The sequence below is a fragment of the Hyaena hyaena genome, unplaced genomic scaffold, assembly GCF_003009895.1.
Source record: "Hyaena hyaena isolate Hyena2069 unplaced genomic scaffold, ASM300989v1 scaffold_21, whole genome shotgun sequence".
In the NCBI taxonomy this organism is placed as follows: Eukaryota; Metazoa; Chordata; class Mammalia; order Carnivora; family Hyaenidae; genus Hyaena; species Hyaena hyaena.
In genome coordinates this window covers 719,472-741,423 of record NW_024080653.1, presented here as the reverse complement: position 1 = coordinate 741,423, position 21,952 = coordinate 719,472, and the positions used below count along the sequence as shown (strand labels likewise).

The 21,952-nt window shown below is 45.1% G+C and overlaps 1 protein-coding gene across 1 annotated transcript in view; it reads left to right on the top strand.

The window, feature by feature from the left end:
* The window catches only part of GRB2 (growth factor receptor bound protein 2), a 71,508-nt gene extending 49,955 nt beyond the window's left edge, over positions 1-21,553 (top strand). The window contains exons 3-6 of the mRNA XM_039226441.1: positions 9,865-9,962; positions 15,522-15,644; positions 18,261-18,429; positions 19,364-21,553. Coding sequence (XP_039082372.1) covers positions 9,865-9,962; positions 15,522-15,644; positions 18,261-18,429; positions 19,364-19,549 — 576 coding nt within the window. The 3' untranslated portion in view covers positions 19,550-21,553. The remainder of the gene's footprint in view (positions 1-9,864; positions 9,963-15,521; positions 15,645-18,260; positions 18,430-19,363) is intronic.
* Positions 21,554-21,952: the final 399 nt, after the last annotated feature.

Genomic DNA, 21,952 nt, shown 5'->3' with positions numbered 1-21,952 from the left:
AAAGACAGTTATTTTGAGTGGAAACTCTTGGTACCCCTTTGGTAGAAAGTTTATTTTCGGGTATTGCCTGTGCACTTAGGTTTCACTGCCTTCAGATTTATCTGGGTGGAGTAATATCACCTAAGTGTGAACTACCTTCCTGTTTTGTTGAAATGTCACAAGAAGCTTTTAATGACAACTGAACCTTAAGAGGTTGAGGAAAGGATCTGATTTGTTTTCTGAGAATTAAACTGTTTCTCAGAGAACAGTATCTTCTAATGTGCTTAGTCTTCTTGATTGTTCATTTTCTTATATATATAAATGTAAAGGAGGTCTTACATTTTAAAAAATGCATGAACTCTTAATATAATCAGTGTGTGTGTGTGTGTGTGTGTGTGTGTGTGTGTGTGTGTGTGTGTATCTAATCATTTTTCTCTCTTCATCAACCTAGCTGCCATTCAGTAGTTAAATCCAAGGTCTTCCAGACTGTCTTGTGTGAAAATTTGGCTGGAAGAATTGTAGCTATAAAATAATACCCTGCAAAAGCTGTCACAAGTCACACATGCAGACTGAAGCAGGCATGTCAGCATTCCAGGAAGCGCTCCCTTGCTGAGATCCAGGAAGTGCTCCCTTGCTGAGAGGTATTAGTCTGGACAGTGAAGGAGCTACGCTCCCTCTCTCCGTGTTCCATCCAAGTCATTGCCTCCTTTTCTCCCATTCCATACTGAAATTTCTCTTCCCTACCTACCCATTCCCATATACCCACCTTCTATCTTTATATCTCGGAGAAAGTAAAAGCAGGTAGTCCTGTGAAAGGTTTTAGCGTACCCCCCCCCCCCCGCCCCTTTGAGATCTTCACATGGAAGTCTTTGGGCGGTGGTGCTCAAGTAAGACGGCAAGACTGACTGCCTGATCCTGTTACTTGCTTTACTTTGCCTCTCCCTCTTTGGGGAAACAAACTTGTGACGATCTGTCTTCTTGTGACAGACCTCAGCAAGGAAGCTGTTGTTTTTCATCAAGGAATTTGATGGTAGTGTGTCCTCTGTGCTGCTCCTTTGACCAGCTCGCTCTGGGTTATGGTATGCATTACTTCTAACACAGCCCCCGAATACAAGTCAGTTCCTCAAAATATGCGAGATACCATTCTAAGAACTATGAGGACCACAGATGGAGAACTAGGCATGGAGCCAGCTTCAGGGTATTTGCAGTTTATTTTAGGAGAGGGCTAAAGCACACCCGTACACAGCACAAAGTGTAGTGGTAGAATAAAATGTTATATGTAAGTGATTATGTTACTGTTGACCATGATCCTCCATTAACTACTATAAAAGTAAAACAGAAAAGTTGACCAAGGTGGTTGTAAGCTCTGAACTGAATCTTCACCGCTTACCAAGTAGATAAGGAAAAGGACAGTCTAACCAAAGGGAAGTTCAGTGTGTTTAGAGGTTGGTGAGTTGACTTGCTTGAACAAACTGAAGGGTTCATTTAGAGAACTAAGTGGGTAAGAAGGCAGTTAAGTAGGTGATGGCCAAGTTATGAAAACTGGAATGCCAAACTAAGGATAATTTAGATCTGTGGAAGGCTACTCAGTACTTTTTAAAGAAAAACAGTCATGTTTCAACTGATTTGGAGTATTCAGTATATTGAGGTCAAACCAGTTCAGCCTTATTGCTTGGGCACTGGGTACGCCTCGGCCTCCTGGCTCACCACTGCTCCCCTTTCACACGGATCCCCGTTGATAGCAGCTGTTTAAAGAGGGCACAGAAATCGAGCTTGAGTGACAGAGAAGATACTATTTCTGGGGTACAACTGGTTCATATCCAAATGGCAGTATAAAGGCGATGAATGATTTTTGCCAGTGGAAAATTTGGGAGTTTGAGAGTTTTTTTCCTCCCTGCCTCCCTCCCTCCTCTTTTCTCTCTTTTAATGTTTAAAGGGCAAAATGGAGCCCCTTTCAACATGTGTCCCTAGTGGTCAGATGGTAGACTTGACTAACAAATGCCTGTTGGGTTTCTTTACTTTGATAAATTCCATTTTCTCTAAAAGAAAGTAACATTAAAAAGTCAAAGATTTCAGACTCCTGGATCCCCAAAGAACTGAATCTTCTGGAAATATCTTTCTTTAAGGGAACTAAAAAGAGCTTTTCTCGGCACAAATACTATATTTTTGCTGTGAGAGATCCTCACCATAAGTAAAATACCTCTTCTCTTGGTATCTTTACATGAATACTTAATGAATAGGCATTGTTGTGTTTTGTTTTGTTTTGTTTTGTTTTGTTTTTAATGTTTATTTTTGAAAGAGAGTCATGGAGGAGGGCAGAGAGAAAAGGGGATAGAGGATTCAAAGCAGGCTCTGCACTGATAGCAGTGAGCTCAATGCCAGGCTCAAACTCACAGACTGTGAGATCATGCCCTGAAGTTTACACACAAAACTTCATAAATGCATTTCATTTCTTCTCAGCTTTCTGGTCTCTAAGGGCCGACTGCCTGTCAAGTGTCTTGACTGGGCCGCTGGTACCTGACAAAGGTTGACGGAGCTGTAGTCCTTCAGCCCGGAGACTGGCCTGGCAGCGTGAACTTTGAGAACTGTTGCTGTCTGTGTGCATGGGCAAACAACTGAAGGTTTCCGTGGGACCAGGAATCTTGATTATTAAACTGCCTTTCAGTTGGTCATCTCATCATTAGAAGCAGAATAGCTTATGTACAGTGTGGGTGTTTTGCATGATTTGGCGCACAGTACAGCAGGCAGCCTGAGATGTTTTTCACATTGACAAAACATGTAACAGACGGAGTGGTGGTTGTAAGACACTTATCTGCAGTGTTAGCAGTGAATCAGTGCAGTCTGAGACCGAATCTGTAATCCATGCAAAGGGAGTCTAAAGTTGAAGAGCATTCTAAGAGTTTCTAATAAAACACGTAACAGACAGCTGAAGACCACTGATTTTTAAGTGGCTCTCCCAATGCAAGTTACCCTGGCCAGGGCCCTGTCAAATCTTTTAGGGGCTCATTTCTTTAGAAAGCATGTATGTGCATCCATGTGTGTGCGTGCATGTCTGTGTTTGTTCTCCCTTTTCTAAGAACTACAGATTAATGGGATGACCAGATTCTTGAAATTTGTCTTCAGGTCATGGCAGTATTTGAGTATAGTTCCGGTAGCACTGATTGACCTTTGAAGAGCAGAGGAAACTCACTGGCTTTTGTTGAATTTCTATAATGCAAGGATCATATAGATGTAGTATTTGGGGGGCTTATGTGTAAGAGACTGAATATGTAATTGTTCTTATTTTTCATGCACAAATGCTCTTACACAAGTTGATTTGTGAATTGATAAATCTCTGGATTGGCCTACTGTTCCATAACTGTACTACATACTTTTTTTTTTAAATCATGTTTGTTGTTGTTTACAAAAAAACTGAATATGTTCATGCAGGAGAATAGCCCCATATTTCAAATTACAGTCTAAACAGACCAGCAGTCTGTAAACAAAATATTTATCGTTTTCCTAAAAGATAACCTTTTTCAATAATTTGTGTAGAGAGTTGAGTACAGTTCTTGTCTTCCTTTTAAAAAATTTTTCTTTTAATGTTTTATTTATTTCTGAGAGAGAGAGAGGCACCGCGAGCAGGGGAGGATCAGAAAGAGAGGGAGACACAGAATCCCAAAGCAGGCTCCAGGCTCTGAGCTGTCAGCACAGAGTCCAACGCGGGGCTCGAATTCACAAACCACGAGATCATGACCTGAGCCAAAGTCGGACGCTTAACTGACTGAGGCACCCAGGCGTCCCAGTTCTTGTCTTCCAATATTGGTATAGAAGAGACAGGGAGGGGCGCCTGGGTGGCTTAGTCGGTTAAGCGTCCGACTTTCGCTTAGGTCATGATCTCACGGTTCGTAGGTTCGAGCCCCGCATCGGGCTCTGTGCTGACTGACAGCTCAGAGCCTGGAGCCTGTTTCAGTCTGTGACTCCCTCTCTCTCTGACCCTCCCCTGCTCACACTGTCTCTCTCTCTCTCCTAGAAATAAATACAAAATAAAAAATATATAAAAAAAAATTAAAAAAAGAGACAGGGAAAAGAATTAGCTATTGTAACCCTTGAACTCTGCATTTAAAATCTTTTTTGAAGTAAGCCCAGAGTCTTGTATTTGTGTGTTTTATTCTGAAAAAGAACCCCGGCCCTCCGTTAATATGTGTGCTGCTGGTGCCCTTGAACAGCATTACATCAAATTTGGTGAAGTTCACTCCCCCCAGGATTGCCACATTTTGTGTGATCTAATACTGCTTGTGTGTAAAGCAGAGAGTTAACTGTTGTAAATTTGTCCACTGAAACAGCTGAAATGTAACTCTGTACTGATTGTTACCTGGCTTATCACACTGTCTCATGTAGGTAGTACCACCACTTTATAGGTGGAGAAACCAAAGTTTAGAGAACTGGTCATTTGCCCAAGATCACACAGTTCCTGGTGAGACTGGAATTTGAACTCATGTGTTCAGCCCCTTGAATCCAGATCAGGTGGATCCTAAGGGGCCTGAGACTTCAGTCTTTCACCGGGCCCTCCCAGCCTCTTCCTCTCATCCGCCTCCCTCCTCCTCCTCCTCCTCCTCCTCCTCCTCCTCCTCCTCCTCCCCCTCCTCCTCCTCCCATTTGGAAAGCTTTGACTTGGTGCTGGTATAAATGGAAATTTGCATTGCTTTAAGAATGTTCTCAGATTGGGGGTGAGGGCAGCAATGAATAGTATCAAAATCACATAATAGAGAAAAGTAGAACCACATGGTGAAGAAAGCTGTATTTCGGGAAAAAATTTTTTTTCATAGAGTAGTGATAGTAAGCTATGATTGTGGGAGTTTCTGGAGTGTCGCTGTGTTGTTTTCTGCTTCCCTGTGTATTTTTGGGGTGAGAAGCTTGTGCCCAAAGTGTATGAGGAGGCCCTGGTGTGATTTTCTGATGTGTGAATTAGACCAGAATATGACTGTGTTCTCCTGACTGAAAGATTTCTTACTTTTTTTTTCCCTTAATTAAGTGAACTCTGTCCCTAACGTGGGGCTCAGTCTGACGACCCCAGTATCAAGAGTAGCATGCTGTGCTGAGTGAACCAGCCAGGCACCCTCAGTATTTCTTTTAGTTGAAGTATGATATGCATATAGAAAAGTTCACATATTCTTAGTACTCAGTTGAGTGAATTCTCACAAACTGAACACACCCAGGTGGCCAGCATGCAGTCAAGAAATAGAACATTAATGACACCTAGAAAGCCCGTTATGTCCCCTTCCATTGAAAGGAATAGTTTTAGGTGTCCTGTATAAACCTCACATCATTCTTCATCTTCTAGATGTCTTCCTGATTGGGTTCTGACATTATTTTCAGTCATTTTGCAAAAAAAGAAGAAGAAAAGTACTGAAACTTGTCACTTCCTCCTTTTGTAATCTCCTCTCTTGATCAGTTTGCTTCCGTTAACCTAGAGTGTTTTGTGTGGCTACAAAGTCATAATTCGAGGGAATATATGAGGGTTGGAATAGAACCTGCAGCTGTGAGGTAAAAGCTAGAAATATTCCTTGGAATTTTCAAGACTGATTGAAGACTTGGTTGTTGAACTCCCATCTATTTTTGTTAAGAGGGAATGAGTGAGTGACCTTGCCTTCCATTGTGGCGAATGGTGAGAGGAGCACTTCCTCATTCTCAGAACTCTGATCAGGCTTTTTAAGTTACTAGCGAAGGATATGAGTGTTCATGTAAATCCGTAGGAAGTTAAACCCAGTCTGTACAGGTGCAGACTCCTCCCCATATGGGTCTGGTCCCCTTCTCTGCTGGTCCCCTTCTCTGCTCCACCGTGGACTCATTTCGGTTATTTTGTATCCTTTGCTGTTTGAAGCATTTAGATGTTTGAATAAAACTTAATTTGTAAATCTCTGTTACATCATTCGAGCTGCAGAGCTGCAGGGCTGGTGTGTGGTGCTGAGGTACCAGTGAAGCCGCTGGGTGGGAAGACCTGGTCCCTGACTCCCAGGGTGGCCCAGGCTGGCAGGTACACTCTTTTTTCTCCTGAGCTTTGCCTCCAGCAGAACCGGTCTTGTAAGTTCTAGAGAAGTTTAGAGGCGTGCATGGCAACATTTTGACTTTCCAGTAAAATGTTTTGGTTGGCAGAAAAAAACCATAGTTCTAAGTTGATATCAAGCCTGAGAGTTGTCCCATAAGTTCTTTTTGTTAGGGGGGAGCACTTTTTAGTGGGGGGGGGGGAGGGTTGCCTTTATCTTAGTAAAGGTGATAAGAATGTGCAGCTATATGAACTGGTGTGTAACATAGTTATCCTTTTGTGCAAGGTTATTGGTCACAAGTTAAAATTTGTCTTTTCTGGGTGTCACCTTACTCTGTTTTGACGCCAAAATGGGCCACGCCCCCTCGTCAGCCTGACTCTCCTCTTTTTCCAGGAAATCTTTAAGGTACAGAAGGCACCATTTCAGGAATTTTAGTAAAAGGCGAAAGATTTATGCGATCTGAAGAGAAACCAGAGTATCACCATTTCAGGAATTTTAAAAGACATTTTGAAAAACTCTTATTCACAGGCCTGCAGGTTTATTACTGACATTTTTATAGGATAATGCATTAGCAGGTAATCACTGGGCCACATTTTTCTCTAAGCTCTTTTTTTTGGTCCTTTTGTTTTTGTAATGTTTATTTATTTTGAGCGAGAGTGCACATACGAGCTGGGTAAGCGCAGAGAGAGGGAGAGAGAACCCCAAGCAGGCTCCATGTTGTCAGTGCAGAGCCCCATGTGAGGCTCAGTCTCATGAACTGTGAGATCATGACCTGAGCTGAAATCAAGAGTCAGACATTTAACCCACTGAGGCACCCAGGCTCCCCCTTAAGCAACTTCTAAAATTGCTCCTTCACCCTCATGCTGTTGCATCTTCTGTGACACTGGCACAGTGATGGGCTTCCACCTGAGGTCACTGCATCTTGGGTGACGCTGCTGGAGTGACCTCCCTGCTCAGGGATGCCAGTGCCATCGTGGCAGGGAGCACCTTTGGAGTGCTCGTCCTCAGTGTGGGCTCTCTGACTGTCTAGCTACAGCCACAATTCATTGTCTTTAAAATGCATAATTCAGAATTATGAGTGTATTTTACATGTATTGGTTTTTATAATGTTGTATATAATAAAACGTAATGATTAATTTAAAAGGGGAAAACAGTAATGAAAAAAGTTTTTTCATCACTGAAGCTGCTGGGATTTACCAATAGCTGGTTTTTTAGAGCCCTCTTTCCACATTCATTAACTCTTTGCCGGCTTTGTCCTCTCAGCCTCCATGCCGAAACTGTCTGACAGCTAAGGCCAGAGGCTGGCGAGTGTCACAGATCGGCACCAGCACAGTAGACCGCCCCAGGTTGTAACCTCTCTGTTCATGAGTGAATTTGCTTAGAACTGTTCCTGATGCAGCTTGGCTATTTGTTGGGTAGCTGACCTGTCTAAAGTTGTCTCTAACTTTGGAATGTCAGTCCCCATCTTCCTCAACTTGCAACTATTACAAATCAAAAATACCTTTTTTTTTTTTAATGTCTTTTATTTTTTTGAGAGAGAGAGAGAGAAAGAGTGTGAGTGGGGAAGGGGCAGAGAGAGAGGGAGACACAGAATCTGAAGCAGGCTCCCAGCTGTCAGCATAGAGCCCGACATGGGGCTCGAACCCACAGACTGTGAGATCATGACCTGAGCCAAAGTCGGATGCTCGACCAACTGAGCCACCCAGGTGCCCAAAAATGCCTTTAATATATTCTTCACCTATGAAAACATCATAGCTTGTTCTAGACTATAGGCAGTGTGCAAAGAACATTTAGGCAAAATCATCTAACACAAAGCCTATTTCATAGTATAATGTAGATCGTTTCACATAATTTATTGCATACTGTACTGAAAGTGAAAAACAGAATGGGCTGGGTGTGTTTGGCAGGCTCATTCAGAAGAACATGCTCCCCTTGATCTCAGGGTTGTGGGGTTCGAGTCACATGTGGGGTGTAGAGATTACTTACATAAAAACAAAAGCAAAACTTGGAAACCAGAGTGGCTGAATGGGCACAGAATAGCACTCAGTGTGTTAATTATTGACCCAGGATTGCATGGCTGGGTGGGAGCTTCAGCTGTGGCACATCACGAAAGAGAGTGGAACCATGTATTGCTAGCTCAGGAAGCTATCAAAATTCAAAATTTAAAGTACAGTTTTCTTCTGAATGTGTGTCACTTTCACACCATCCTAATGCCAGAAATTCGTAAGTCGAACCATTATAGATCAGGGACCATCTGTACCTACACATGATGCACTGTGAACAGTGTAAGTTCTGATTTAATGATGAGTACAGCATCGTTCAGCGTCTTGAATAAATCACTTGGTGTTTTTTGTTTGTGTTTTTCTTTTTATTTTTTAGAGAGAGCATACACGAGTGGGGAGAGGGGCAGAGAGAGAATCTTGTTGTTGCTGCTGTTGTTGTTAAGATTTATTTTATTTTTAGAGAAAGAGTGTGAGAGTGGGGCAGAGGGAGTGAGAGAGAGAGAGAATAAGAGAATATCTTAAGCAGGCTCCTTGCTCAGCGTAGAGCCTGGCATGGGGCTCAATCCCACAACCCTGGGATCATGACATGAGCTGAAATCAAGAGTTGGACGTTTAACCAACTGAGCCACCCAGGGACCCCTTGAATAAATCATTTTGTAAAGAATTTTGCCAGCTTTCTTGGGGCGCCTGACTGGCTCAGTCAAAAGAATGTGCGACTCTTGATCTTGCAGTTAAGAGTTAAAGCCACACATTGGGTATAGAGATTACTTTAAAAAAATAATAATAAACTTAAAAAAATTTTTGTAATTTAAAAAGCTCTTTACAGAAATTTGTTGTAGAGTGTAGACTGACTACCACTCTGCTGGCCCATCTATGTTTTCTTGTGTTTAGCATTTTGGAATTGGGTTCATGTTTCTGTTTTCTTTTTTAAGTCATCAGCTTTTTAAAAATGCCTTCTGCTCTTTGCCTTTTGTTAGAAATCTAGAATTCAGAGGTGGCTTTTTTACTATATCTAGTCTCTTCTGCTCCTTATACTGTACGCAGTGTCATGGCCCAGCCTATCCATGTAACTCACAAGGAACAGTTTTGGATCTGAAAATCTGTGATTCACTAGTTTGTAACCTTGGATAGTCCTGTCACATTTGTAGAGGATGCTAAGTCTAGAGAATGCAGTGTTTGAGTTTTATGGGCTCTGGATCTTCCCCCTGAACTGGGCCAGGTGGTGTGCTTCCAGCATTTTCTAACTCAAATGCATTGTGGCCTTGAAGGTGAGTGAAGTAGGCTTTGCTGTGCTTTTTCATTAGAATACGATTTGTTTGTGAGGACACAAGGATGTGCATGCACAACGCACCTGTTTGGGGGCTGACCCAGGATTGGATCTGTGATTCTAGAGATGGGTTCTAGAAAAGTCTTGAAGTTCTTTTCTGCTGCTGCTCCCCTCTTCCGTTCTGCCTGTTCTCCCACAGAGCAGCCCTGGGGGGCTCCCTTCATTCGCTGGCATCAGTGCTTGCTGTTCCCCAGAATGTCCTTTCCCAAACATTCCCTAAGGGAATGTACTTCCCCCTGTCATTTGCCCATCTGCTTTCCTGCTGAGGGGTTTAATGCTAGATGTTTGGAGGCCCCAGACTCTCATTTTCAGAGACAATTTCTTTTTCTTTTTAACTATAAGAGGTGATGTAATTTTGGTTTTCTGAATTTACATGAAGTCTTAACATCCATGTAACTGGTCATATTTCAATTAACACCTTATGCGAACAAACCTGAATGGCAACAGTCATTGTCTTAGTGGCTACCTTTTTAAGACTGAAAAGAAAATGATTGATTCCACCCCCCCCCCTTATTTTATTTCTTTTCAGGTTTTAAATGAAGAATGTGATCAGAATTGGTACAAGGCAGAGCTCAATGGGAAAGATGGCTTCATTCCCAAGAATTACATAGAAATGAAACCACATCCGTAAGTTGGGCTCAACTGGTCTTCCAAGGGTCAGACCCATCTGCTTATTTCAGAGTGTTTTTAAAATTGAGATCCTAGGGATAATAGTACGTTTTACTTTATCTTACCAGAAAATTAACAAAACATGTTGATTTTGCATGTTAATAGTAGTATATAATGATAACACTCAATAGTAGTATGTTTTAGATTGGTAATAGTTGCTGGTGATCTTTAACGAAGCAATTGTTTCATTTTAAAACAATAGTTTATATACTATTACATAATAATGGCACATGTTTTGGATTGATACTTAGCTGTTCTTTGATCTTCAAATAATAAAACAACAGTAATGCCATTCCAGGATTCTTTTTCACAAAACCCCTGGGGCCAGAAGTGTTTCATAATTCTACATGTTTTGAGTTTTAGAAAGGGCACTTACCACATGGCCTTGTGATATATTTGGTTACCCTACCTATAGAACCATATCTTAATAATCTTTGTATCCCCAGAGCACAATGCTTGGCAGTATAATAGGTTCTCAGTAAATGCTTATTATAATCACTACTCTTGCCCACCAGTTAGTGTTTCCGCTTTAGAGAAAACAAAATAATCTCCCTTCTCCAGGCTGTTGAGGGCAGTGAATTTTTTTCTCTTTTTCTCCCTAGAAACATCCCCTCCCCCACTCAGTTTATACTGGTAGGTGATGTAGTAGGACCCTGGGAGCCCTTATAGACTCTTCCCACCCTCACCCTCCATCTCCTTCACTGGCCCTGCTCCTCCTTCAGACGGAGTCTCTTCCTTCCCTTGTACATCGGTGGGAATTGAGGCTTAGTGCTCAGGCTGGCATGGCATTGAAACACGCGGGGGGAACGATTCTGTCTACATCGGGTAACACAAAATGATAATAAGCCTTTTAGATGACTTGACCCACCTTGAGTCGCAGCCCATCTGTCCCTCTCCTTCACTGTCACCACTCTGATGTGTGCCTGTCGTTTCTCTCCCCGCTCCGTCCCCCAAGCACTAGAGCAAAGATCTTAACCCCATCTAATCTCACACATAGCTCAGTGTCACAGAGCCGGAAGGGGCCCTCAAGATCATCTAGTTCATTTCTATCCTACAAATTCGGAAAGCTGTTTTTATTTCAGTGCTATTATTTCAGTAATTTATGGATTTAGTTCTCATTATTACAAAACAATGTAGGAAGCTATAGAGCAGTATATGAGTTTCTCTCCACACACACACCCCTTTCGGAGGTGACCACCCCTGGCAATTAAATATAAGCCATATGCGGGGTGCCTGGGGGCCTCAGTCATGATCTCACAGTTAGTGAGTTCAGGTCCCACATCAGGTGAGCTTGTGCCCTGCTCTAAGTAAAAACAGAAGCCCCAGATGAACCCGACTTCTCTCCCCCCCACCCCCCCACCCTTCCCCACCGTGTCTCCTCCCTCTGGCCCTTCCTCACTTGCTCTTTCTCTCTCTGTTTCAAATAAATAAGTAAATAAATAAGAGCCAGAGCCAAATGCCTTTTTTTTTTTCTTTTAAGTAGGCATTATAAAAACCTACATCCAAAGGTACTTGGAAGAGATTCCTGGATCCCTGTCAGTAGATTGCTAATGCCCCTTAGTTGAAGTCCCCGTAATATTAGATTAGGGGTTTATAAGCAGCCATGCCCAGGTGACTAAAATATAGGCACAGGGGCACCTGGGTGGCTCAGTCGGTTGAGCGTCTGACTTCAGCTCATGTCATGATCTCCCAGTTCGTGGGTTCGAGCCCCACGTTGGGCTCTGTGCTGACAGCTAGCTCAGAGCCTGGAGCCTGCTTCAGAGTCTTTGTCTCCCTTTCTCTCTCTGACCCTCCCCTGCCCACGCTGCCTCTTTCTCTCTCTCTCTCAAAAATAAATAAAACATTAAAAAAAAAAAACCTAAAATATATAGGCACAAATGGTAACAACTGAGAAACTCCAGAAGAGGACCACAATACTATGACAGATGTCCTGGGAGGTATACTAAGCACAGCTTGGCGTCCTTGTTAGCCATTTAGTGTCAGTATTTGCTCTGGGGGCTGTGTGGACTTTCCATGGACAGCATCATGGATGCGCTCCATGGGGAAAAGCAGTTGGGTAGTGGTCACGGGGAATGGGCGGGACTCATTGGATCACCTCGTGAGGCCTCCCTCGGTCCATATAAGCCAGATATTCTGTACACATTGGGTCTTTCAGTCTGTCCTCAAAATAGATCAGAGGTTGGCTAAACTTTATGTAAATGACCAGATAATATATATTGTAGACTTTAAGAATCATATGCGATCTCTGCCATGTCACATATATTGAATTTTTGAAATCTAACCCTTTAAAACTTTGTCAGAGTCTTCTATGCTGGGCCCTACAAAAGCTGGGCATATTTGTGCTGAGGGCCATCATTTTAGTTTGCCGGCTCCTGCATTCAATCCAGTGATAACAAAATAAACTTTATTTCCATATTCCATGCTGAAAGGGAATTCAGCAGAATATCATACTGTAATTTTTATATTAGATAAAATGCCAGTGGATCTAAACCCTTGTTTTTCTTCGAATTGTTTGAGGTGACATAGGCATTTCAAATCTGACTATTGAGAAAACACAGGAAAGGCCTCCTTCCTCAGAAATACAAGTTACTGCCCCATTGGCCAGTTGATGGGTTAGCCCTTGAGGAAGAGTCCCTCTCCTGCCTCGGCCTCTTTCAAGGACCCTAGTGAACTCTGGAACAGTCGGTCGGGAAGGATCCAGGACCACCTCCGTGGTGGTGGTGGTCTGCAGTCTCTCGCTGAAGTGCGGGCAGAGCTCCTCCCCTGCAGGCTCGGGACAAGGAAACACGTTGCTGCAGAGACAGCGGCTGTGGGCCCTTGCACAGTTGACCACATGGATGTGCGTCCTGTTCCAGACCTGCCCTGTGTCTGGTCTTCCATAAGTACAGGGTCCATGTCGCTCCCGTAGCTGTGGGAGGGTACAGGGCATTAAGTCCCCCTGCCCTCTCCCCTCCCTCCTTCCTTTCCCCCTACCTTTAGTTTTCGTTAGGAAGAGGGAAGTTTCAAATGGAGTACGGCCTAATGGAGTACAGCATTCGGGTTAACAAATTAAACATACTCCCACGTGAGGGTAGGTGCAAGTGTTGCACCACGGCTTGTACGTACCGGGGGTGGATCCAGATCTGTGCTCTTCACGGCCAGTGCCTATGGATGGGAGCCTGTGGGGTATAGGAAAGAATTAAATTGGACACGAGCCACCTCCTCTCATTAGCTTTCTCCTTTGCTATTTGTGTTATAGTAGAAACCCAACTTTTTAAGGATTTAAAAAATTTTGACTATAGCCATGTAGTTACACATACATACCGCTATTTAAATGTTGTAACTGGGAGCGATCGCTTATGTTGTACGATACCCCTTGTGTTGTGGGACATCCGTGAGAGAGGAGGAGAGAAGGGCAGAGTTTAGTACAAATGGAAGCAGATACAGAAGTGGTGTTTATTTAATAAAATGGTCTCCAGCTTATTTTCTGTTTTTCCGTCTGAGTGCTTCTAACGAGTGTGTTTACTTTGTAAAAACCCCAATATAGAGAACTTTATTTCACTACAGTTTTATCTTTTTTAACTGAAAACAAAAATTGATTTAGTTTTAAGCTGGGACAGGAAAACACTGCGGCCGTATCTCCATATTTGTGCGTCACGGGTGAGGGTCCAGAATCGCCCCCCCCACAACTGCCGCCATTTGCTGCTCTGGGGAGTTTGAGCAAATTCTTGCTTTTTATTTTTACTTCAGGAGCATCTGGACTATTTTTAAATTCACAATCATTATTTATACTGTAAAACGGGAGGAGGAGAAGGGACAGTACCTGGTTGGTGGGAAGATGTTGGGGGGCTGGGAGGAAGAGAGCGCGGCTGTGGAGTGACTTTCCCCCGCCCCAGTCGGGTGCTTACTGCCTGCGAGTACGTCCCACATGTGAAAGCACTAGAGATGAAGATGGAAAATGTTGGAATGGTCTCCGTACAGTCAGCTGCCCTTTCATGGTTGGAGATCGTTCTGTTGTATTGATGCGTAATGTCTCTCGCGCGGCCTGACTTCCAGGCCCTGGAGGACTGACCCTGGAGTCACCGTAGGAGCTAGAGGCTGGCGCGTAGCGGCTCCTAGCAGCCCCGTGTTAGCGCACTCCGCGTGAGGAGGACACAGAAGGTAGGCTTAGGAATGTTTAGAGGTTAATCCAGCCAGTAGCAGCTTCTGAACATTCCTTCCCCAGCAGCTCACTCCATTTGAACGTCAGTATAGTATGTTACTTTAGAGATTCCGTACGACGCAGTCTCTCGTGAGGTACAAGTTGATTTGTTATTTTAACGGACTATTTGGTAGCTTTGTTATTACAGCTTGCATATATAAACAGACTACCCACGTACCATGTAAAGAGTCTGATGAAGCAGATCTTTGTTAGCTCTAACTATTACCATTGCTTTTTATTTTTTATTTTTTCCATGTGTGTTTATGTAAGAGAGAAAGTGAGCCGGGGAGAGGCAGATAGAGGGGGAGAGAGAATCCCAAGCAGGCTCCACGCCGTCAGCACGGTGTTCGATCTGCCAAACCGTGAGATCATGACCTGAGCTGCAGTCGAGAGTTGGAGGCTTAACTGATTGAACCACCCAGGCGCCCCGTCATTGCTTTTTAAAATAATAACACATTAAAGACAAATTTGAAAAGAAGAGTATTGTTTTCACAGTTCACTCATCCTAATTAGTAATGGTTTTCGTGTGAAAAGGGAGCTACGACTTGAAGCGCTTTTCATCCGGTCTCCTCCTCCTTCTCCACAGTCCAGTTGCTCCCATAGCTTTGCATGAATCCACCCACCTTTTTCTTGTGTTCAAGGTGAATTAGCATTGAGAGCAGAAGAATCTGTAACTTCCAAATGAAAAGCCAAATTTTGCCTAGGATAAATTATAATGTTCCTGATGCTTCCTGGAAGCTGACTCCGAGCAGGGATGGCAGCGAGGCCTCGAGAGGAGTGACAGCGTAGGCTGCTCTCTCACAGCCCAAACGGCACTCTTTGTCTTGGGCTATTACCAGAAGTAGCCTTGTCTCCCAGTTTCTGGGCCTTCCGATTTCCTACCTCCATTTCCCTTAATCCCACTGTAGCAAAACCTGGACCTTGGCAAATGGCTGCAAGTAGAGGCCTGTCTCTCCTTATGTGGTTCTTCCGGTGCTTCATATTGACGAGCTGGGCTTTCCCCAGTGCCCTGCTGATGAGTCCGTTTGGAGCCCAGTGGGCTTTGCTTCGGGAGGCCTGTCTTTAAGTGTCTTCCTCTATAGGAAGAGTGGCCCACGATCATGCCTTATGAGTCACTTTTGGAGAGTCGGGTAGGGTACAGTCACCTGAAGGGAGATGGCCCATCTCTCAGGGGAGAAGCAGACTTGAATGGCTTCGTGGGGCATGTTGACACTAGAGGGTAAAGAGGGAGGCCCCTTCCTTTGGCAAGGAGTGTTCTGTTACTCACATTTTGGAGGCTGGATATCCCGTTTCTTTGTGGGGAAGCAGATGTTGACTGGCTTGTCTTCCTTCCTTAGGTGGTTTTTTGGCAAAATCCCCAGAGCCAAAGCAGAAGAAATGCTTAGCAAACAGCGGCACGACGGGGCCTTTCTTATCCGAGAGAGTGAGAGTGCCCCTGGGGACTTCTCCCTCTCGGTCAAGTAAGTACTTCCCGCTCTGTCTCCTCGAGTCCTCTGTCTCATGATCTGAATCATTAAGCCACAGGTCAGGTGTCTGGCTACACACACCAAAGGTTGGCAAGTGGTAAAGGTTTAGCCTAAACTGTGTTTTACCAGATCAGAAACTTTTACGATATTATTGTAATTTCTGGCTCCTCTTAAAAATTAATTCTACCAGCACTGAGTTTAGAGCCCCATGATTGCAGTGTTCAGTTGGTGATGCTTAGCTTAAGTCCACACCATCCTGGGCCTCATACTTTACCTTCTAGAGGTTATCGCAAGGGTTTGGGGGTGTTTTGCTTTCCCTGGTGGTACATGTAAAGGGGAAAGGGAACTGGAAAGCAGGGAACGAATGGGGAAGATGGGGAGTTTTACCGCCCTAGGAATCGTGGATAGAAGTTGGAACTTTGAGGATTCCGAGCAAATCGCTTCTCATCTGTGAAATAAGGATTTTGAATCACACTGTCATTTCCATATGTGTTTTTACTCTCGTCTTTTTCTGTTTAATATATTGTCACAGGAGCCCCTGCCCTGGGAACCTTACAAATCATTTACACATCATTTATATGACTGGGTCATTAGGTTACATACAGACCCAGATCGCTGGGTGTTGTATGTAAGTGATGAGTCACTAAATTCTCCTGAAACCAATATCACATTATATGTTAACTAGAATGTAAATAAAAACTTGAAAGGAAAAAAAAACTCAGACCACTGTCACTATAGGTTACATTGATTTTTTTTTTTTTTTAATTTTTTAATGTGTATTTATTTTTGAGAGAGATTGAGCATGAACAGGGGAAGGGCAGAGAGAGAGACACACACACACACAATCCCAGGCAGGCTCTAGGCTCTGAGCTGTCGGCACAGAGCCCAACATGGGGCTTGAACTTACAAACCATGAGATCATGACCTGAGTCGAAGTCGAACACTTAACCTACTGAGCCACCCGGGCGCCCCTAGGTGTTTGTGTTGTTAAAGGCAGTAGTAACATCTGTTTCAAATTTTATTTCTGAAACAGTAAATGCATGGACTCTTTAAAGTTTCTATTTGATAAAACAGAATGTTTCAAGAGATTTCCGGCGACTGCGTGAACACGTGCAGCACCTAGTGTAATCAAGGCTTCTGGCCACACACCGCCCTGGTGGTGGCCATCATTCAGAACTAACCCATGAATAACTGCTTGTACTCTTCCTTTGATACTGTTCTATCTCTACTACAATCAGCATAAAACATAAGGAAACAGATGATGAAACATAGGATAACAAGAAGCATCAAGATAGTAATTTCACCTCAAAGTGCCCAGGGTCATGATCTCTTGGTTCATAGGATCAAGCCCCATGCCCTGCTCTGTGCTGACAGCGCAGAGCCTGCTTGGGATTCTCTCTCTCCCTCTCTCTGCCCCTCCCTCGTTCCCTCCCTGTCTCTCTCTCAAAACAAATAAGTAAACATTAAAAAGAAAAAAAAAAAACACCTTCTCAGAGGAGATTGAAGAATCCAGTCTCTGAGATGTTTCTCTGTTGTGAAGATGTCAGTCAGTGATGGGAAACCCTGTGGTAGTTAACAGCTCACTGTCTGGGACGCTGTACACCTTTTAGAAACTGCCTGCATCACACTGGCAGGGGCCGGGGAAGGCTTCTGTGGAATCAGAAATCTCTCGAATGTGGTCTCCTTCCTCCCCTTCCTCACTGCACACAGGGATTCTCGTGAAATAGCAACACGGTCTCTCAACTCTTAGTATCTCCTACTTGAAACCCAGTGCTGCCACCTGCTGGGTGGTTTTTAAGAGGCTTTTCATTTCTTTCCCCCTTGAAGACCTGAAGGAGAGAAGAGACTCTATCCTTCATTTAGAGATCTTCATAGAGTGCCCTGTGAGGGCTGGGCACTGGTGCCCATGCTGCGGACCCAGCAGCGAGCAGGACGGGCAGAGCCTCGCTGGGCTGCTGTTCCAGCCACATAGCACTGGCCAGGGTGGTCAGCGCCCAGTGCGCTCCCACTCCCGTGGGCGTTGTAAGAGGGTGAGAGAGAAGCCTCTTGGATCTATTGTCGCACCACATTCTTGTGTCCTGATAGTTTTCTCCCGTGAATAGAACTAAAATCCCTACATGGACAACGTGAACTCTAATCTGTTCCAGTTCCAGGAAAGTTGTTGAAAGTATGTCCAGTCCCTCCTCTCTCACCTTCCTGTCCCACCTCTTGTCATCTTGAAATATGACACACGGTTTAAAATTTTTTTTTTTGCTTGGAAAGTGAACGAAGGCACATTCTGTGCCTTGAATAAGGTTCTGTTTGATTTGGTACAGTGCAGGGCACGCCGGTTGGGCCGTTCTCTTTTTATTTTACAAACATCTTCAGAATTGACCTGATGGTCGGGGTTTCCCTGTCCGGCAAGGACTTTGTGACCTGTTGTCACTGGTAATTGTCAGTCCACTAGAGGCATCTCCGGAGCACCTGGTGTCTTAACTCTCCAGCGAGGGAGTCCTGCGCTGCCTCCGCCCGTGGGGAGGGTCGCCAGGATGTTAGTTCTCATGAGCCCCCTCCTTGGTCTGATGCACAGTTGGCATCCAGGTCCTCTGACCTGTCCTCTGCCCTCCCCAGGTTTGGGAATGACGTGCAGCACTTCAAAGTGCTCCGAGATGGAGCTGGGAAGTACTTCCTCTGGGTGGTGAAATTCAACTCTTTGAATGAGCTGGTAGATTATCACAGATCAACATCCGTGTCCAGAAACCAGCAGATATTCCTCCGGGACATAGAACAGGTGCCACAGGTAAGCCGCGTAAGAGAGATTGGGATCGTCTTTAGCAATTAAGAGTAGCTCCTCAGGGAGCCCAGTCCCTTCGCAAAGGATTGCTTCTGGGGCTTCTGTGCTCATTGTTCAAAATACTGCCTTTAGCTCGTGTTAAAGATTTGTAGTTGAAAACAAAATGGTTTTGCCGTTTCCAGAGGCCGCCTTGCTGAGGCGGTGTGTTGCTGGTATCCCCTGTGTCTCTAGGAAAACGATCTTTAACATTCTCCAACATTCTATCCCTGGAAGCAAGTTCAGAGGAAAACCTTGCTTGTTGAGGGAGTGGAGTCCATGCTTGTTCCTGTATTCCTGTGTTATGGGGAGCTCCACTTTGTTTTATTTAAAGTTTTTATTTTGAGAGAGCGTGAGTAGGGGGAAAGGCGGAGAGAGAGAACTCCAAGCAGGCTCTGCATGGACAGCACCGAGCCCAATGTGGAGCTCAAACTGACCTAAACAGAAATTAAGAGTTGGATACTTAATTGAGCCGCCCAGGTGGCCCTCCACCTTATTTTATTCGGGCTTTTGACTCTGTAAAACCTTGAGGACTTTATAAGCAATAAAGTGATGGGAAGTAAAGCCTTTTAAAAGCCTGATTGCTATTTCCCAAGTCCCTTCCCTGTGAGAAGGCAGCACTTGCTTTGATGGCATGGTGTACTGGCCGCCCTGGCGGGATAGGTTCTAGCGTGTTCTAGCATGTTGTAGTGTGTTGTGGGCCTTGGTGAAAGTACTCTGTACCCACGAGAGTAGCCGTAGACCCTGTAAGGATAAATGGAGGGGGAGGAGAAATGGGAGGTCATCTCAGGAGACATAAAGAGCCGTACACATCTGTCGCGCCCTTGTGACCAGTCCCAGCTAGCAGGGGGCTGGCCGTGAGCAGAGACCCAGCATGTGTTCTTTCCCTGCCCCTCTTCTGCAGCAACCGACATACGTCCAGGCCCTCTTTGACTTTGATCCCCAGGAGGATGGCGAGCTGGGATTCCGTCGGGGAGATTTTATCCACGTCATGGATAACTCAGACCCCAACTGGTGGAAAGGGGCCTGCCACGGGCAGACCGGCATGTTTCCCCGCAATTACGTCACCCCTGTGAACCGGAACGTCTAAGAATCAACAAGAGATTATTTAAAGAAAGTGAAAAATTTTAAACACATACAAAAGAATTAACCCCACGAGCTGCCTTAACAGCAGCCCGTGAGGGAGCTCAGAACACCTGGCTGGGTCACCTGGTGACCCTCTCACTTTGGTTGGAACTTTGGGGGGGGTTGTGGGAGGGGGTGTTGGATATAAAAATGCCAAAACTTACCTATAAATTAAGAAGAGTTTTTATTACAAATTTTCACCGCTGCTCCTGTTTCTCCTTTCTCCTCTTTTTCATCCTTTTCCTCTTCTGTCCATCAGTGCATGACGTCTAATACCACATATAGTCCTAGCTGATGCCAATAATAAAAGAAAAGAAACCAAGCGGGCTGGTATTTTCTCTATGCAAACTGTCTGTCGTGGTCGGAGTGACAGAAGAAAGAACAGCCGTCACTGTGCTCCTCATTCACGCGCAGAGGAGAGGTCGGTGGGTGGCAGCCCCTGCTGGTCACCTTCTGCCAGAGGGGCAGCCCTCGGCCCCGGCGTCTTGTGACAGAGCTGGAATGGAGCAGGGGTAAAAGGAAGGACTGTTGCCCCCCCGTGGCTTCCCGAGAAAAGTCAACCTGAAAACCTTTGTCTCTTTTCTACATTGTTTTCCCTTCCACGTGGTATCATTAAGCACGTTGAGTTTTCATAGTGCCTTTTTCCTGATTTCAAGAGTTGCTTACGAGTGGTGGGTGTTTTTTGTTGTTGTTGTTGTTTTGTTTTAAAGTAAGTTAAAGACAGTCCAGAGCTTTTCAGCCAATTTGTCTCTTATTCTTTGTACATCGTCCTCCCTGGTGGGGGGTGGGGGGGTGAGGTAGAGGAGAGGAGGCCAGCGCAGGTGGAGGGTGTGGGCGCTCTGCCTGTCTGCAGCCGTGAGCCTGGAAGGTTCAGCTTTAATATTTGTCAGCCCTCTGGGCTCTGCAGTGTCACCTGCTGCGGGGGAATAGGAGAGGCTACAGCTCCTCCCACATTGGACTGGATCTGACCCTGGGTAGGGGTGGCATCAGAGTCCTTGACCTTGTGATCTAGGCCGTTGTCTGCCCCACTTCAACTCCAGAGTGCACCCCCCCCCCCCGCCACGCACACCAACACAAAACCCTGGAGCCAGCAAGTTCCAAACACAGGAAAGCCTAGGGAATTTAAAACGTCCCTCTGTGACTATCAGATTGTACTGTCTTCCAGCGCTGGGATGGGAAACTAGAGCTTCCGTTTTTCTTGCTCTGAAAGTCCTAGGTGTCTGTTCGTGGCTTTCATCGTTTGTGCCTCCTCCCTGACCTGCACAGGGCAGCGTTCACAGAGTGGCTGGGTTTTCGTGTCTCTCTTCCCAGTGGGCTGTTTATAGCTGCTCCACCCTTCCCCCCCAAGGAAGTGTCTCTGAGGCAGAGACAGTTTGGGGAAGGACACGTGGGAAGTGTAGAAGGCCGTGTCCGTGGCAGAGCTCTCTGCCTGCCTTGTCAGCTGCTTGCCCCTCATAGTGATGTGCCTGTGAACTCTCTCCACCTGATCCCATTCCTGCGACAAAAACGGGGCTGCCCGGAGTTGGTGACGGCCTTTGGATCCTGAAGTGGTCGGTTGGCATCTCCCCTGGACTTCGGTTACGGAGCCTGTGTCGGCCCAGAGTGCTCAGAAGCCCTGGAGGCCGCTGCTTTTCTGGACGGAGCATCTGCTACTGCGCACCCTTTCTGGTAGCTTCTCCTTTCCTTGGTGACCATAAGAGGAATCTGTGGCATTTTACACCTGGACCATTTGATTGTTTTATTTTGGAATTGGTGTATATCATGAAGCTTTGCTAAACTAAGTTTTGTGTGTATATATTTAAAAAAAAATCAGTGTTTAAATAAAAAGACTTATGTACTTAATCCTTTAACTCTGCGGATGGCATTTGGTAGATAGTGATTAACTGTGAATAATAAACATACAATGAATTCTTCACTCTGTATCTTTTCTCCCCCCTCCCCTCGTCTTAAAGTAAAGACCTAAACGCTATGCCAGGTGTCAGACTCCTGTGTCCTGTTTTCTGTCTCCCCCAGCTCCTTGGGGAGCACGTGGATCTTGCTGGGCCCCTGGAGTAGTGATGCCCACACTCAGCTGTTCATCAGGGTCCCCAGGGGGCTTGTTCACAAGTGTGGATGCTCAGACCCCACCCTCAGGTGCTCCCAAGATGGTTGAGGGCACAGTCGGGCATGCCTGGTGTGGTTTTGGTTGTTTTATTTTTGAGAGCGAGCCAGCAGGGGAAGGGGCAGAGAGATTAGGGGGAACAGACAGAGGATCCAAAGCAGGCTCCTGGCTGACAGCAGAGTGCCCGATGCAGGGCTTGGTACTCCGAGCTATGAGATCATGATCTGAGCCCAAGTCGGATACGTAACCGAAAGAGCATGGCTTGCT